The 16,239-nt window shown below is 30.4% G+C and overlaps 3 protein-coding genes across 3 annotated transcripts; all 3 read right to left on the bottom strand.

Moving 5' to 3' along the window:
• Positions 1-2,483: 2,483 nt before the first annotated feature.
• On the bottom strand, positions 2,484-3,653 carry LOC148172567 (odorant receptor 4-like). Its single transcript, XM_088039786.1, has 6 exons — positions 3,615-3,653; positions 2,995-3,569; positions 2,844-2,943; positions 2,625-2,790; positions 2,568-2,582; positions 2,484-2,512 (listed from the first exon to the last, which is right to left on the bottom strand). The coding sequence occupies exons 1-6, from the start codon at positions 3,651-3,653 to the stop codon at positions 2,484-2,486; spliced, it is 924 nt and encodes a 307-aa protein (XP_087895912.1).
• A 6,001-nt stretch (positions 3,654-9,654) lies between these two features.
• On the bottom strand, positions 9,655-11,282 carry LOC148172566 (odorant receptor 47a-like). Its single transcript, XM_088039785.1, has 8 exons — positions 11,277-11,282; positions 11,146-11,224; positions 11,013-11,103; positions 10,747-10,957; positions 10,121-10,695; positions 9,977-10,076; positions 9,769-9,927; positions 9,655-9,720 (listed from the first exon to the last, which is right to left on the bottom strand). The coding sequence occupies exons 1-8, from the start codon at positions 11,280-11,282 to the stop codon at positions 9,655-9,657; spliced, it is 1,287 nt and encodes a 428-aa protein (XP_087895911.1).
• A 2,965-nt stretch (positions 11,283-14,247) lies between these two features.
• LOC148172565 (odorant receptor 4-like) lies at positions 14,248-15,698 on the bottom strand. The gene is made up of 7 exons (XM_088039784.1): positions 15,682-15,698; positions 15,405-15,627; positions 14,880-15,355; positions 14,729-14,830; positions 14,579-14,678; positions 14,369-14,527; positions 14,248-14,313 (listed from the first exon to the last, which is right to left on the bottom strand). The coding sequence occupies exons 1-7, from the start codon at positions 15,696-15,698 to the stop codon at positions 14,248-14,250; spliced, it is 1,143 nt and encodes a 380-aa protein (XP_087895910.1).
• Between the last annotated feature and the right edge of the window lie 541 nt (positions 15,699-16,239).

Genomic DNA, 16,239 nt, shown 5'->3' with positions numbered 1-16,239 from the left:
TATATGTGCATATCTAGGTATGTGAATATTACTGCTTTAAATTAATTAGTCTGTAATCAGGAAGTAGGTGTTTGTACTTACTTATTATTCTTTAGCATTTACAGTTTATTATACCATTTCGCATGCAAAAAGTAATCAAAATTCTCATTGTAGTGGTTTTTATAATAAAGTTTATACGTGCCGATCGGGGCGAAAATCGTCACAGATAAATGAAACGCACGTATAATTGACACAATTTGAAAAACAGTTAATATCTACTCCTATATTTTTGAACTGGAATGCAAATACCGTCTTACTCAAAAAAAATCCGTTCAAAACTAAAAGTTATTAATGTCAACGGCAAATTTTGTTTAAGTAGGATGGCTTAAACACAGTGCACCGTTTACATTTAAAAAAAAATTCGTTGAACAAACTACAACAATTTTGTTGTAAAGTAAAACAATTTGGTTTTGATGCTGTGGAAACATTTACTTACCTGAATATGATAGTCACTTACCTGCATTTCAACACACACTAACCCAATAGCACTTCCACTCGGTTAAATTCTTGTAGCAGAAGGAAAAGTTCTACCTTGTTAGAATCAACGTCGCCATCGATTTCATATACGGACCTACTGCAACAAAAATTTTTTATTAAACATTTTTACCCTTATTTTTAAAGTGACAGTTAACTTATCTCTTAGTCCTGATCCTTAAGCCGCATCGTCACGCATTCCTTTTAGAAACCAGGTACCACTCACACGACTTAAATTTTTATTTTCAGGAAACAAATAAGTTATCTTGCGCACTAAAAATTACTTCGCCACTGTTTTGCGAAACTCGACTTTTAATACAAGGTGTTTATAAATGTTTCTAGCATCAAGGGGGGCTTTGGAATTTCTGTCATGCGCTATTTTGCCGCTTTGTTTTCATAGTGAATATAACTATATATATTTCAAATGTCACTTTACGTCTACGACTTTTCAGTTACGGTTTTGTGTCAAAATTTTAGATTTTCAGGCGTCAAACCACAACTTGAACAGTTTGTTTTCAAAACTAACTTTGTTCAATGATTGAGGTTAACTGCAAATGTCAGTTGAAAAATCTAAACCCACATTAGTAACAAGCGGCACATTTATTTGACATTTCATAGCCACCCTTGATGCTAGAAACATTTATAAACACCTTGTATTAACACTCGCGGAAGACGCCGTTTCAACGGTTCTTACGAGATCGTGATGCGGACGCGACCGCAAAACCGAATTTACAAGAGATGTAGAGTTAGCAGCACAAGAAATGAGCTTTCAGGTGGAATGGCTTGCAACGAAGAGTAGTAAACTCTTAACGTGTGGTGTCGATAATCTGCACCCTTATAAAACAAATTTGCAGAGACGAATAAATGTTGAAGCTTTAACCTACTTTAATTTGTAAATGCGCACTATAGGTTTTATACACAAGTGGACAATTTTAGCAATCACAAATGTTTTTTTTTTATTATGTTTAAGTGCAATTTTACTCTGGACTACTCTGGAGCCGATTTAGCAAGGCTAAGAGACAGCGCAGCGGCGCGACGACTGGCGTTCAAATAGTATCGTCGAAGGATACATAGAGAATTCTCTGCACAATAAAATTAAAATTTTGAGAAGAATCATCAACAATAATTAATAATCAAATTAAATTTCGTGTCAAACCAAGAAACTAATCATCAAAACATCATTTTCAATTTGATGTAAAAATCTGTTCGTTTTTGAATTTTTTAAAATTCAGTGAATGGGTTTGGATTTACTAGTAAATGAATTCTATATAATTGACGGTTACTATAGAGTTAATAAATTCGATTTAAATAGTCAAAATGGAATAAAATAAGTTGCATGAAAAGATTCTAAATCTACATTGAATGTTATAATAAGTCCGTTTTGTTTTAAAGAACTGTTCGCGACCTGATAAGTACAAGGTTCTAACTAAAATTTGCATTAAATTGATTAGTGTTCATGTTATCAACAGTGATATCTCTTTAATTCATTTAGTATCTATTTAAAAAATGACAAGATCTATTAATATCGTTTTGGCTTGTTAAAGAATTAACTTACTTCTTTTTTTTACTTGATAGAAAATGTTTAAAAAAATCGCAAAACAAACAATTTAAATTCTCACGAAAATTCACTTAAAACCTTATAATTCTCAGTATAGTGTCCGTGGGTCTACCAAATTGAAAAACTTTATAAATTTTATTAAATTAAATTTTATAAATTCACAATGAAAACTTCAACTCAACGTTTTCATCAATGGATTTCATTTTAATAGAAAAAATACAGATATAGCACATTTAATTTTTTCAAATACAGCTTCAGGTTTAGAATTTAATTTTAAATTGCCATGTAATGAAAAAGTCACTGCAATTTTTAGAAGGTTCGGTGAAAACAAAACTATGCTTTTATTCGTACAATACACTTTTATTGTGTTCCATTTCATTTTAATCTAAAATTCAGTCATAACATTCTTTTTTTATCGAATTTCAATTTTCAGTTGGATTCCTGAAATTTGGTTTTATAATTTTTTCACCGAGTTCAGATACGTGTAGAAACTAACCATTGTTTTGCATATCTGAAAGCAAAATTAACGTCGATTGTCGCAAAACATTACAACTACATACCACAATATACGTTTGAAGATTGATAACTATTAATCCATAAGCACTGAAAGATAAAAATTTTTGCGCTCTGACTAAAATCAAAGTGAGACCTCGTTTAAGTTGCACACATTTTATTTTATTCCACTCCGTTTCATATAATGAATTTCCTATTTGACTTGCCTGAGGAACATAATAGCTGTATTTCCTATTTAAGTTTAACAAAGGCTACTTACCTCATTTACCACATACTCAAGGGGAACGCAATAAAAAGCTGATTCTATCATAGTAGCAACAAAATATAGCAAGAATTTGATCCGGTTAAGCCAAGCCCCTCTAAAAAATATGTACTTACTTAAAAACATATAGTCAGAATAGTACACTTACGGCTGCATAAAAATAAAAACTGATACCGCTCCTGAGGCTATCGAAATTAAAAACTGGAGAACGAAAATCCCTTGAAACGTAGAACTCAGTTTTTCGCTGTAACGAAGCAAAAAATTATGATAATCGACCAGGTGTTTCAATTCGTTCCAAGTTTTGGATATTAACTCGTCATCAGTAAATTGTAAAGTCTTAAATTTGTAACTCAGTAACTTAAACTGAACAACCAAAGACGTAGCGAGAGAGCAGAAAAAACTGTCTGTCCCTGGGAAACCCAAAAGTACCACTACAGACAAATACCACAGAAGAACAGTCAAATAATTAAACCATCCTTCAGGAACATAACAAGTTGATGGGAGATTTCCTGTTGCAAGAGGTTGTAAGTCGAAGAAAATACACACAAATGTGTTCAACCCATAATAATACCGCAGCATATGTTTGACAATTTTGACAAGATTCGAACAACTTTCGTGTAACTCTCCGTCAAAATTTTCTATGCCCCAAAAGTTTGCCTTGTCTTGCAAAAGTTGTTTTAAACTGTTTCTCTGGATTCGCACTATGGAGAATATCCCAACTCCCTATAATGTGATAATATAATCGAGTATTAGTTTCCTGGTACTTACATGAATCATCAAGATGCAAGTTTGCAAGCACTCAGCCATGAAAAATAAATCAGAGTTGTATGAAATTAACACTCCTTGTATAGCGAGTGAAGTAAAAAAACAACATAGAAAAACATTGATTACAGTAAAAAATGTGCTCCAGAAACGACTCAAAGAGGGATGTAGACCACCGCACCATAGAAGCTTCAAAGGGTCTGCAGATAAGTCAGACCTAAATTGGTAACATTAGTAACAGAACAAAATAATTAAAGGAAACTTACATTGTAAAATTGTACAAATCACAACGCTTTTGTGACAAATGGATAGTTTATTTGCAAAAAATCTACCTCTCTCTCGAATGCTTTCAGACGTGAAAACATCCAATTACAAAGAAACTTTATGCAGCTGTGTAGAAAATGACCCAACTCTTCTCAGCGCGTGTCTTTAGATACACTCTTGTGACTATAGTAATGCAATACAAACAAGTTTTCTTAAATTTTTTATTGTGTCAGACCCAATTTATAACTTTGATCTCTCCTTTATCTAGAGAGTATTTCAATTTCGTGTCTTTGTTCTTAACTTAGACTTCATTTCAGTTGAATATTTCTTTGATGTAAAATTAATTTGGTATTTCTTAATTACAAGGATTGGATTGAAAAAATATTTTAGTCAACTTTATAGGAAACGTGTCATGGACAGACAGTTTTTCGTAAGTTCTCGTTCCGGAAAGGTAATCAAATTTTAATATTCGTGAACCAGATTCTAATACAGAAAAATGTGTAAAAAAGGTGAAAGTATTTAAAGTCATTACTAAGCTGTTTCTTATATTGTTGTTCTATTTTTGAAGTATTCTTTATTATCTACATAAATTTATAGTTAAAAATTAACTTTATTGTATATTACAAGTTTATTTAATTTATATTAAAATTAATTACAAATAAAATAGAAATTTAAAATGTTTATTGTTATGCGGAATGTAAATTTCTTATTGTTTCCTTTGGGTAAGTATTTTCTTATCTTAAAATTTTTTATTTTTTAATGTTCTTATCAGTTTCACATATTTTTTTAAATTAAAATTTTTAAATTCTTGAAATTCTTTATTTTTTAATGTTGTTATCAGTTTCCCCTATTTTTTTAACTTACAGAAATTATTTCAGTGTCACTAGCAGTTAGTGTCAAATTTAAAACATAATTAATTCTTAATAAATCAAGTAAACACATTTTTGGTTTTAAGCTAATGTAATAAACAGATATAGATACAAAAAATATTGTTTATGTTCAAATAGATTTTTGAGCTAAGCTTTGAAAAGTTGTAAGTTATAAAGTTAATTGTAGTATTTCGACCGAAAAGTGTGTGCGTCGACTTGTTGTTGGCGTCTACCAAAACCGGTTTTCTTTCCAGTGGTTTCCAGGGTTTTTTCTCAAGGATTATTATTGTTGTTGTTATCATCAATTTCGGGAAACAGGATCTCTCGTTTTCCTCACAACTATCTGTGGTCTACAACGTTCTAATCGAATTCTGGAGTTCAAAGAAATATAGGATTTTGGAAAGGTAAGCGTCTGTAGGTCACATAATTGTCACATGTTCTTTTGCGATTAAACTGTAAACATTAGACCGAAATTTTCATTCAGCATGTCCAGATAGGGATAAGAATCGTTTGTCCTCGTCAGTTTGTACCCGCCAATTGGTCCCCTAAAATTTGTCTCCAAATAATTCGCCTTATGGTCTCTTATGTTATATTAAAAATATATTATATTTTTATATTATTATGAAAAAATAATTTAAAACAAAAATTAATATATTCAATGCAAGGCGATTTTACACTGATATAATTCATTTTATATTAATTCATAGTTATATAGGTGTTCTAGAACTCTCCTAGATGATCCACAAAGCAAGGGAATTCAAAAATAAAAATTGTCTAAGTTTAATAGTATTTGAACAAGAACATTTTTCGTTTTAAAATTTTGGTTTTGTATGGCTGTCTGCATGTGCCTGTTTTCTCTGGGTCACGAATTCTGGGACACAATGGTCCCATAAAAATCGCTAGCGTAACAGTTGCAAAAACTTGCAATACTTAGTTATTACCAAACGAAAACACATTATTTAACAAACACCTAATGCAAAATTAAATTATTATTGTTCAAAAATATTTCTGAATCGTTTTTGATAAAAATATACATGTTTTTCTAGGATCAAACAACTCATACTGAATTTTCTACTTACTATTAACAATAAGTATCTAATAATTTTAACTAGATGTAAACTGTTTTTAAAGGGACGAAATAATCGGAGACAAATTGGCTGATTGTCTGGGCGACGAATTGACCGGAGACAAATAAGTCGGGAAGGAATATGTTGGGAGAACAATAGCTAAGGTGCAAACTATCGGGGAGGAACTGTCCGCAAATCGGATATTAAAGTTTCATTTCTGTAGTACCGATTTGACAAAATAACAAAAATGCCATTAGTAGCTCAAAAATAGTTCCTGAAATTTAAACTTTTAAGGCAGACATCGATTTTTTCTACAAATTAATAATGCAAAATTAAAAGAATGTTCATGCATTATGGCAAATTCCATAAGTAAATTCTATAAACCACTTGTCTGTAGAAAAAGCCCAGCGAAATGAAGCTATTTTGTAAGGCTAATGTTAGCCCAAAGCGTTTTGAATTTGAACCTTGAAGTCAATAGCCAAAGAATTCAAAGAGAACTTAAATATATGTTTGTAATGGGAAGAAATAATACAAGAGATGCGTTGACATGTATAACAGAACTAACAAAACGCTGTCAGGGAATTTTGAACTAAATTCAACAAAAATTGGCAGTTATGAAATATGACTGAGAAAGCCAGATCCACAATAAGGATTAAAATAATAAAATTAAAAATAAAAGTTATAGTTTTATCATAGAAGCTTCTTTTTTATTCTACTAGTATTACGTTTATTTAAAGACAATTTGATGCAATTTTATAGCAATTTTATTTCACAGGGTTAAGGTTTGAATCTTTATGTGTACAACAAAAATCCATTCTGAGATTTCCTCGGCTGCTGATTTCATTTAGATTTTATAGTTTTTTCGTTGAATTTAAATACGTGTAAAAGCTAGCCATTGTTTTGCATATCTGGAATTTAAATTTTAAAAATCCTTTGTGATGAAATACAACTACGTACTACAACATAGGTTTGTAAATTCATCGAGATTAGTCCATAAGCAGTAAAAGCCACAACTTTTTGTGTTCTGACTAAAACCAAAGTTAATCTTCGTTTGAGTTGCACATCTTCTATTTTGTACCATTCTGTTTTATACAATGCATTTCCAACTTGACTAGCCTACATACAAATTTAACTTTGTCTTTTCATACTTTTTATCAAAACAATTTACCTCGTTCACAACATACTCCAGAGGAACACAGTAAAAAGCTGACTCCAACGTGGTTGCTAAAAAGTAGACTAAAAATTTAATTCTGTTAATCCAAGCACCTCTGGAAAATCTCACTATATTAAGAGCAAGGAATTACTCGCGAACTTACTACTTACGGTTGCATGAAAATAAAAACTGATACCGCTCCTGATGCTATGGAAATAAGAAACTCAAGAAAGAATATTCCTTGGAATGCAGAATTCATTTTCTCGCAATAACGTAGCAAAAAATTGTGATAATCGATCAAATATTTCAATTCATTCCATGACTTCGAATGTGATTTGTGATCGGAAAAATTTAAATTGTTAAATTTGTGGCTCAGTAATTTAAACTGGATTATTAGCGACGTGGCAAGTGAACAAAAAAGACAATCGGTTCCTGGAACCATAAAAGCAAAAATGCTAGACAAATACCATAAAAGAGCCGTCAAATAATTGAACCATCCTTCAGGAACATGACAAACGGACGGTAAATTTCCAGACGCAAAAGGTTGCAAGTCGAATATAATACACACAAACACGTCCAAGGCGATGCAACAACGAAGCAGATGTTTTACTGTTCTGCTAAGATTTGTGCATCTCAGGAATATTTTTCCGTCAAACTTTTTCAGGCTCCAAAATTTTGTTTTTTCTTCTAATAAATCAAATAATTTTTTCTTATTTACGTGTAAAGTTGTAAATTTTCCAATTCCCTACAACATGTATCAGTTTAATTAGACAAACTTTTATTAACACTTACATGAATCATTAAAATGCAGGTTTGTAGACACTCTGCCACAAAAAATAAATCAGACCTATATGACATCATCACTCCTTGTATCGCTAGAAAAATGAACAAGTAACAAATAAATAAATTGATCACTGTGAGAATTGTAGTCCAGAGTCGATTTTGAGAAGGATGAAGACCTCCATACGATAAAAGCTTCAACGGTTCTGCAGATAAATTAGACCTAAAATGAGGATTATAATATTTAGGGTTACTTTGTGCCGTGAACTGACATGTTGACCACTGAAGCTACAAAAATTATAATTTTCACTGCCACAACTCTTCAGATTTAATTACAAACCTCGTTATCTTTATCCAGAATAGAATAAAAGTTGTGGTGCTTTCCTTTACATAAACTTTTGTGGCTATAGTAATGAAATACAAACAACTTCCTTTAAATTTTTTATTATGTCAGATCTTTGATCTCTCCTTTATCTAGAGAATTTCGTGTCTTTATTATTAACTTATTGTTAGACCTTATTACAATTACAAGTTTCTTTGATGTAAAATTAATTTGATTTTGACTTAATTAGAGGGATCATAACAGATTATTTTAGTCAATTTTGTTGCTCTTTATGTGAAACGTGTTTGTGATATTGAAGCTGACAGTGTTTTACTTTTACTTTGTTTTAAGAAACATTGGTAAAATTAACTTTAAAATAAATAGGTACATTTCTAACATAAGATTTTAAAAATTCTTTAAAAATTTGGTGATTGTGAGACTTTTTTGCATTGTAGGATCCAAAAATGTAAGAATTCGACGAACAGTAATAACATTTTTTTTAGATCGGAGAGACTATTTGTGCATTTGTATTTGTTTTATATATCTTCAGAGACATTCATTCAATCAAACTAGTTTTAGGAAGTTTCTCAGTCTCGAATTCAAGTAGGATCTGTGTAATTCGATAAAAATGTTTACTTTTTTGATAAAAATAAATGCTTACATATCGAATTTGGAATAATTTTAACAATTTGTAAAAGTTTATTAAGCCATATTAAAATAAAACGAAACAAAAATGGAGGATAAATTTAATGAAAAAACTGCATAGAGCAGGTTTCAGAAAAATGCTGCACAAAACAATGAGAGAAAGCAGTTAGAAAAACGATCGAAATAAAAAACACAGGAACTCAGTCCAGTCAATAAGACAACAAAATAATGTTAAGAAAAACTTGTAAACCAATTTAAAACTAAAAAAAAAACGTAATCGGCTCCAACCAAAAGCCGATAAAATCATTATATGTATTGTTGAAGCGGATATTTTGCAGCAGTTCTAAACGAAAATAACAAAGAAACTGAGGAACACAAAGTAGAGATTTATAGTTGATTTGATTGCAAACAATAAAAACATTTGAAAAGAAAATTAAAATATATATATATAATCGTATTGAGATGCGAGGAGAATTCCTGGGATACTGAAAAAATTTAAATTGAGTACAATAAGAAACGCCATAACGCTCAAATTTGAAACAAACACTTTATTAGAACTTAATTATTAAATGGCACAATCGACCATCAAATTTTATTTAAAGTTCAGAAAAGTAATAAGTATTAAAAACAAAGAAGACATACTTGAAAATAAAGCACAAATTTTGACTAACAACATCATTAAACACCATTGGATATAATAATAAACTCTTTTGTGGTAACTAAGTAACACTTTAAGAAGAATTCAGTTTTATTCTCATATTTACATTTATTCTACACATTCTAACACACTAAAAATTCAATTTTCCGATTGACAATTTTGTTACTATAACTTCACTCTCAGTTGCTTGTCCAGTCTTGAAAGTTTTGCCTGCAAAATAAAAATTACTTATTTTTACTTCTTTAGAACTGCCCTCCATAATCGGAGTCGACGAATTTTTTAGTCATTTTAGATTTTTTTAAAATCTTTTGTCGAATTTAAATACGTGTAGAAACTACCCATTGTCTTACATATCTGAAACTAAATTAAAGCTTTCTGTGCAGTTTAAACTAAATTACATACAATAACGTAAGTCTGTAGATTTATTGAGATAAGTCCGTAAGCGCTAAAAGATAAAGCTTTTTGGGTTCGCAATAAAATCAGAATTATTCTTCGTTTGAGTTGGACACCTTTGATTTTATGCCATTCTGAATCATACAACGAATCTCCTACTTGACTTGCCTGAAAATGACCGTTTTATACTCATTTGAACACGTTAAAAAGAACGTACCTCATTCACCACATATTCGAGAGGAACACAATAAAAAGCGAATTCAATCGTGGTCGTCATAAAATATATTAAAAATTTAATTCTGTTGAGCCACACACCTCTAAAAATTCATTAGTTATTTTTTACATATTCAATCAGACTTACGGTTGCATGAAGATAAAAACTGAGACACCACCAGATGCTATAGAAATAAAAAACTGAAGAAAGAAAATCCCTTGAAATGTAGAGTTCAATTTCTTGGAGTAACGTAGCAGAAAATTGTGGTAATCAACTAAATACTTTAACTCATTCCACGTTTGGGACAAGGATTCTTTTTCCGAAAAGTTGAGGGCGTTAAATTTGTGTTTGAGTAACTTAAATTGAATTATTAAAGACGTCGCTAATGAACAGAAGGAACATTCCAATCCTGAGAATCCCAGAACCAAAACCACAGATAAGTACCATAAGAGAACCATTAAATAGTTAAACCACCCTTGAGGAACATAACAAACCGATGGTAGATTGCCAGAAGCAAAAGGTTGCAAGTCGAAGATTACACCCATGAAAATGTAGAGAGCAATGCAGCAACGAAACAAATTTTTCACAGTATTGCTGAGATTTGTACATTTTTTGTACAAGTTTCCGTCAAAGTTTTCTAGGTTCCAAAATTTTGTCTTTTCTTGTAGCAGCTGGAGTATATTTTCTCTGTTCATTCTAATCGTCGTCAATTTTCCAATTCCCTAAAAGTTTACACCTTCAGTTTGTTAGTTTTCGTTTTTATTTACACTCACGTGAATCATCAAAATGCAAGTTTGTAAGCATTCAGCCATGAAAAATAAATCTGAAGTGTACGAAATTAAAACTCCTTTTATAGCAAGTGCTGTGTACAAACAACAAATAAAAACATTAACGAGAGTAAAAATTGTAGTCCAGTAGCGATTAAGAGAGGGGTGAATACCTGCATACCACCAAAGCTTTAAAGGTTCAGTGGATAAATCAGACCTAAAATAAAAGCAACGATTTTATTTGGTTTAAAAAACGATTAAAAGAAGCTTACATGTTGATCCTTTTTTTACGAACTCGTACGAAGTCTGAGATTGATTTATATGTTAACAATGCAAGAAGGAAACATTTAATTGCAGTCAAAACTCGTTAAAAATGATCAAAATCTTTGTAGTAAGTTTCTTTACATAAAGCTTTTGTGGCTATAGTAATACAATACAAACAAATTTTCTTAAAATGTTTAATGAATTTTTTATTGTATCTGATCTAATTAATAACTTTGATCTCTCTTTATCTAAAGAACATTTCAATTTCGTGCCTGCATTTTTAACTTTATCACTTTGATGTAAAATTAATTTGATTCTGTCTTAATTACAGACAGAACGGATATAATTTTAGTCAGTTTGTTGTCCAGTGTCTCTTGAACAAAAAAGTTATAAATCTTTTAGTTGTACTAGAAATGAGTGCCGTTTTATATCCAGAAGAAAACATCGAACAGAATAAAGGTACCTACCTATTTGTTTATTGTGCTATTTTTTACCTATACAGCTGAAAATCTTGTTATACCTAATCAATTTTTTTCACACATGAGAATTTAACTTAGGTTAGTTTTTTAAATAAGTGAATCAGACCCAAACTTGAGATATCACAAAAGATCAATTTCCTTTAATAATAGTTTCTTGCCATTTTCTATTTTGTACCAAGTTGCTTCGCAGAATCAATTTTCAGTCTGATAAGACTAACATCAAAGGTAAGTAGTTTTAGTCTCATCTGTGTTAGCTGTTTACTTCGTTTGTGATAAATTCCGGTGCCATAAAAAGCTAATTCAGTTAAAATCCCCGCAAAATAGAACACAAATTTAATTCTGCTGAACTAGTAATGAAATTGAGGTTCATGTAATTTGAGAGACTTACGGTTGCATAAATATAAGCTTACTGAAATTGCAATTGTATAGTAGTAAAGGCAAATAATATTAATTTAATTCTAACATTGTGTAAATGGTTTTAATGATGAATTGAAGTACACAAGTATTTATTTTATGATGCTGGAGTAACAACACTAAAATACATATCTCTTTCAGCACAAAACAAAACATTGTCGTGTAATTTAGAAGTTTCATTTGAAAGATTCTTAAAATTCTTACTTGCATTAACTTTTTATAAGTATTTTTTCGTCCAGCAATCAAGTGGAGATCAATTTAAATTTTAGAGTAAAATAGTAAACAAATTTTTCTTGTCTTTACCTAACAATTTTTACTTCGCACCTTGTATAAATATCTGAATTTACATAAACCTGAGAAATGAGATGTAAAAAATATTAGAAATATTGACATTTCTTTGTTTACATTTTTATGTAAACTTGGAGAATTTCACGTGAGAAACCAACATGACACTTAGAGATTAATAGGTAAGTTTATGGTATATGTAAATTTTTAATGTGTTAATTAGAAGGTTTGAAAAGGTGACATCTAAGGTACGTCACACATCTAATTTCAGTGTTTTTTATTGTAGTAGCTAGTTAGTAAGCTGAATAATAGTTTTAATTATATAAATTAATAATACAAATAGAAAAAATATGCATACATGGGTAGCTCAAATATACTGGGTGATTCTTTTAAATATTAATCAAAGGTGGTTTTACTTGGTCAAAACTGTTTTTTTGCGAAAGTTAAAGTTGTTTTATGGTTTGCCTTTAGCCACAATATTGACACTTATTTGCGAAAAGGTCCAAAGTTTTTTGTAGTAGTTGCAATCCGTCAAATCAAGGATGAAAACTCGAGATTTATGACAGTTATTTTGAAGGCAATGTTGTATTATGTCGCAACATTCAGCCGTTAAACAAAGTTGTTTTAATTGCAAAAAATGTCACTTGTTGTGTCTCGCTTGTTCTGAGAATCCATTCATAGGACAAAGTCAAATAGTTGCCAATGATTTCTGTTACTGACAAATAATTAAATAAAGTCCCCGGACTCTTTTGATTTTACGCTCATGTAACAATAAGTGTGGGAATTTAATAAAACCTACGTGCAAAAATATTAAACCATCTTTGATCAATATTGAATAGAAAATCAGTATTATGTTCTACAATCTTTGTAAAATTTGACTTTTATTAAATAAATCGCGACAATGTCTTTTTCAGCTGTTTAACGGTGTAAGTACTTTTTGCCGTCATCCGAGAACCAGAATAAAAATGATGTTATAGTTAACATTAGAGCGAGTGTTGGATATTTTTTATAGTTTTTTATTTTCAAAGTTGGTAACAGTGAAGATTGATTTTTTAGGTCTATTTCGTATTTTGTGAACAGAAAACCGTTTATTTCTCAAAATTATTTTTTCCCAATATGTATTCTTTGCAGACTTTTATAAGATTTACTCTGAAGCTCAACCAGCCGTACTCAAATTTAAAAAAAATTCAATAATATAAGTATGCAAAACTCATTCAAACATCAAAATGAACAATGTCTAATTTTTCACAAATGGTGGATGCGCCGGGTTGGATTTAACTACACGCTTAAAGCTGTTTGACACGACCACAATTTTTCTCAAATTTTTACGAATAAAAATGTGAGAATTTATTTTCAAACATATATTTTCGTGACAAACAGTCAAATTAGAGAAAATATTTTTGCAAAAATTTTTTTAAAACATTCACAAAAAATTCACAAATAATTTCACAATTCTGCGCGGTAACAATGCGCCGAGTAAAGAGAATAAACTTCTAAACCGCTGATTTTGGAGGTTAGCAAACAGGAAACATTTACCAGCATTCATTTTGTGACAACTCTTGAACGTCAATTTGAAAGAAAAATTCTCAAATTTTTATTCGTAAAAATTTGATAAAAAATGTGATCGTGTCAAACAGCCTTTAGAGCGTGTTTATCTTGTGATGAATTAAGTCCAATATTTTTTTTAAATGCAAGTTTGTACACATACAGAATTAAAAACCTTAATTGCCGTTTTTAAACAGTTTTTTATTTAATAATCTTTAAATTCACAAAAATAAAAATATTAGTATAATAGTTTTTTTTTCAAATGAAACAAACTAAAAGTATTTAAGCTTGATGTGTATTTAACTAAGCTATGTGAATTGATTTGTTTACAACGTAAAGTTAAAGAATTTTTAATAAACAGTACCACCTACATTTGTATTTACTTAATTTTACCTACTTTTTAAGATTAATAAAAACTTGACATTACGTTAAAAATAAAAACAAAATTAAACTTTAGCTAGAACTAATTTATTGCTTTTAAACGAGTGCAACTTTTCATTTGCCAATTTCATAATTGCTTTTATTTATTGGAGATTTTTTGTATAGAGTTCAGATAAGTGTAGAAACTAAACACAGTTTTACATAGCTGAAAAATAAACTATAGAAATATAAGTCATAATTTATACCAAATTCAGACTCACCAAAACATAAGTTCGAAGGTTCATATCAATTAAACCGTATCCGGTAAAATTTAGTTGTTTTTGGGCACGCCTTATTACGAGAGCCAAACCTTTTTTAAACTGAGTTGAACTTATTTCATACCAATTGGACTCATACAAAGCATCGCCAAGATCCTCAGCCTGTATAATAAGTAAATCAAAGCCATGTCATTTGTATTTTTTAAAACTTACAGTACTTCTCACAATTTCCAGTGGAACACAGTAAAATGCAGTTTCAACGGTCATATTAAGAAAATATATCATGAATTTGATTCTATTGCTCAGATGCCCTCTGAAAAAAAGTTGGCAGATATACCCGTAATTTACTCAAACTTGACTTACGGCTGCATGAAGATAAAAATTGAAACAGATGAAGCGGCGATACATGTCCCAAAAAGAAACAAAAAAAGCCCAGTGAAGACCGAATTTAACTCTTTACAATAACTAAAAAAATATATTAGGATTGATGATACAAATTAGTATAGGACCTCACTTCAACATAAAATTATGGTAGTTGACCAGTTTTTTTAAATCGTTCCACATAACCATTTGCGATTCACCACGAGAGAAATCCAGATTTTTTAATTTAGAAGCAAGCAGCTTAAACTGAATAAAAGCGGCGACTGCAAGCGAACAGAAAAAGCAATCTGTTCCTCCAATCGTTGCAACCATCACATAATCAATGTACCACATTGCAACTGCAAGGTAATAAAACCATCCTTCTGGTACATAACATCCGCTGGGTAAAAGTCCTGTTATAAATGGTTGCAAACTGAAAGCAACTCCTGCTAAAACTGTTGTTGTAAAATAAATCCGAAGAAACGTGTTAGTTCTTCTGAAAATTTTTACGCAATGCGAATAAAGTTTAGGATCGGCTACTTCCGCAATTTTCCAAAATTGTGCTTTTTGCTTTATTAGACTTAGCATAGCGTCTTTTTGTTTGTGTAACAAAATAAACTTAACAACTGACTACAACGTAAATATAAGAATGTTATTGTTTAGAAGAGCGGATACTTACATGAGTGACTAAAAAACAGGTTTGTATACATTCTGACATAAAAAATGGATCTGTACTGTAGGAAACTAAAATTCCTTTTACTGCTAAAACTATAAAGCCAATACACATTGTGATGTTGAAATAAACAAAGAAACTAATCCATTTTGAGTTAAGAGATGGATGTAATCGGGCGTACCACAGAATTTTCAAGGAATATGCAGAAGTGTCATCTGGTTCGATGAGTCTAAAAGAACACAAAAATATTAAATTAAATTGCGACAATATTAAAACAGTTTACGTTGGTGATGTGCTCATTGAAATGTGAAATGAGTAAATTTATTGCAAATTTTGGAATTGATACTTAAACTGGGCAAATGTTTCGCCCGCGCGTACTTCGGTAAATGAGACACTTTCTCATAATTCACATTTTAAATTTTTTTAACAAGTCGAATTATATTAATATTACATAACAAAATGTAGATAATTATAGTGCTCTCTTTTAAAGTTGTACAAAATTTCAGTCGGGATCAGCTCTTTGATGTAAAATTAATTTGGTTCACCTGTAATTAGGAAGAGTAGGCTCACAGTTTTTAAGTAAAAACACTCAGAAATTTGTTAATAATTTATAGTGATATTTCTTTGGGGACGAAATCTAAACTTTTGTCTAATATTTATTTTAGTTTGTTTCGGTTTTTGTTGAAGTTGCTTGTTCTGTATGTACATAATAAAAATGAAACTGCGTAGATGTACGTTTTTTGCAGAATATTTAATGAATTTAGTTTCAAATTATATTTTCACAGATAGGTGCACTTTTCGTTATTTTGAAATAACAAAAATGCACTAGTTTATTGACCAT

This window comes from Gnatocerus cornutus, chromosome 6 (genome assembly GCF_029298725.1).
Source record: "Gnatocerus cornutus isolate USDA-ARS CGAHR chromosome 6, icGnaCorn1.1, whole genome shotgun sequence".
In the NCBI taxonomy this organism is placed as follows: domain Eukaryota; kingdom Metazoa; phylum Arthropoda; class Insecta; order Coleoptera; family Tenebrionidae; genus Gnatocerus; species Gnatocerus cornutus.
Note: the sequence above shows the minus strand (reverse complement) of the source record. Positions and strands in the feature narration are given on the sequence as shown.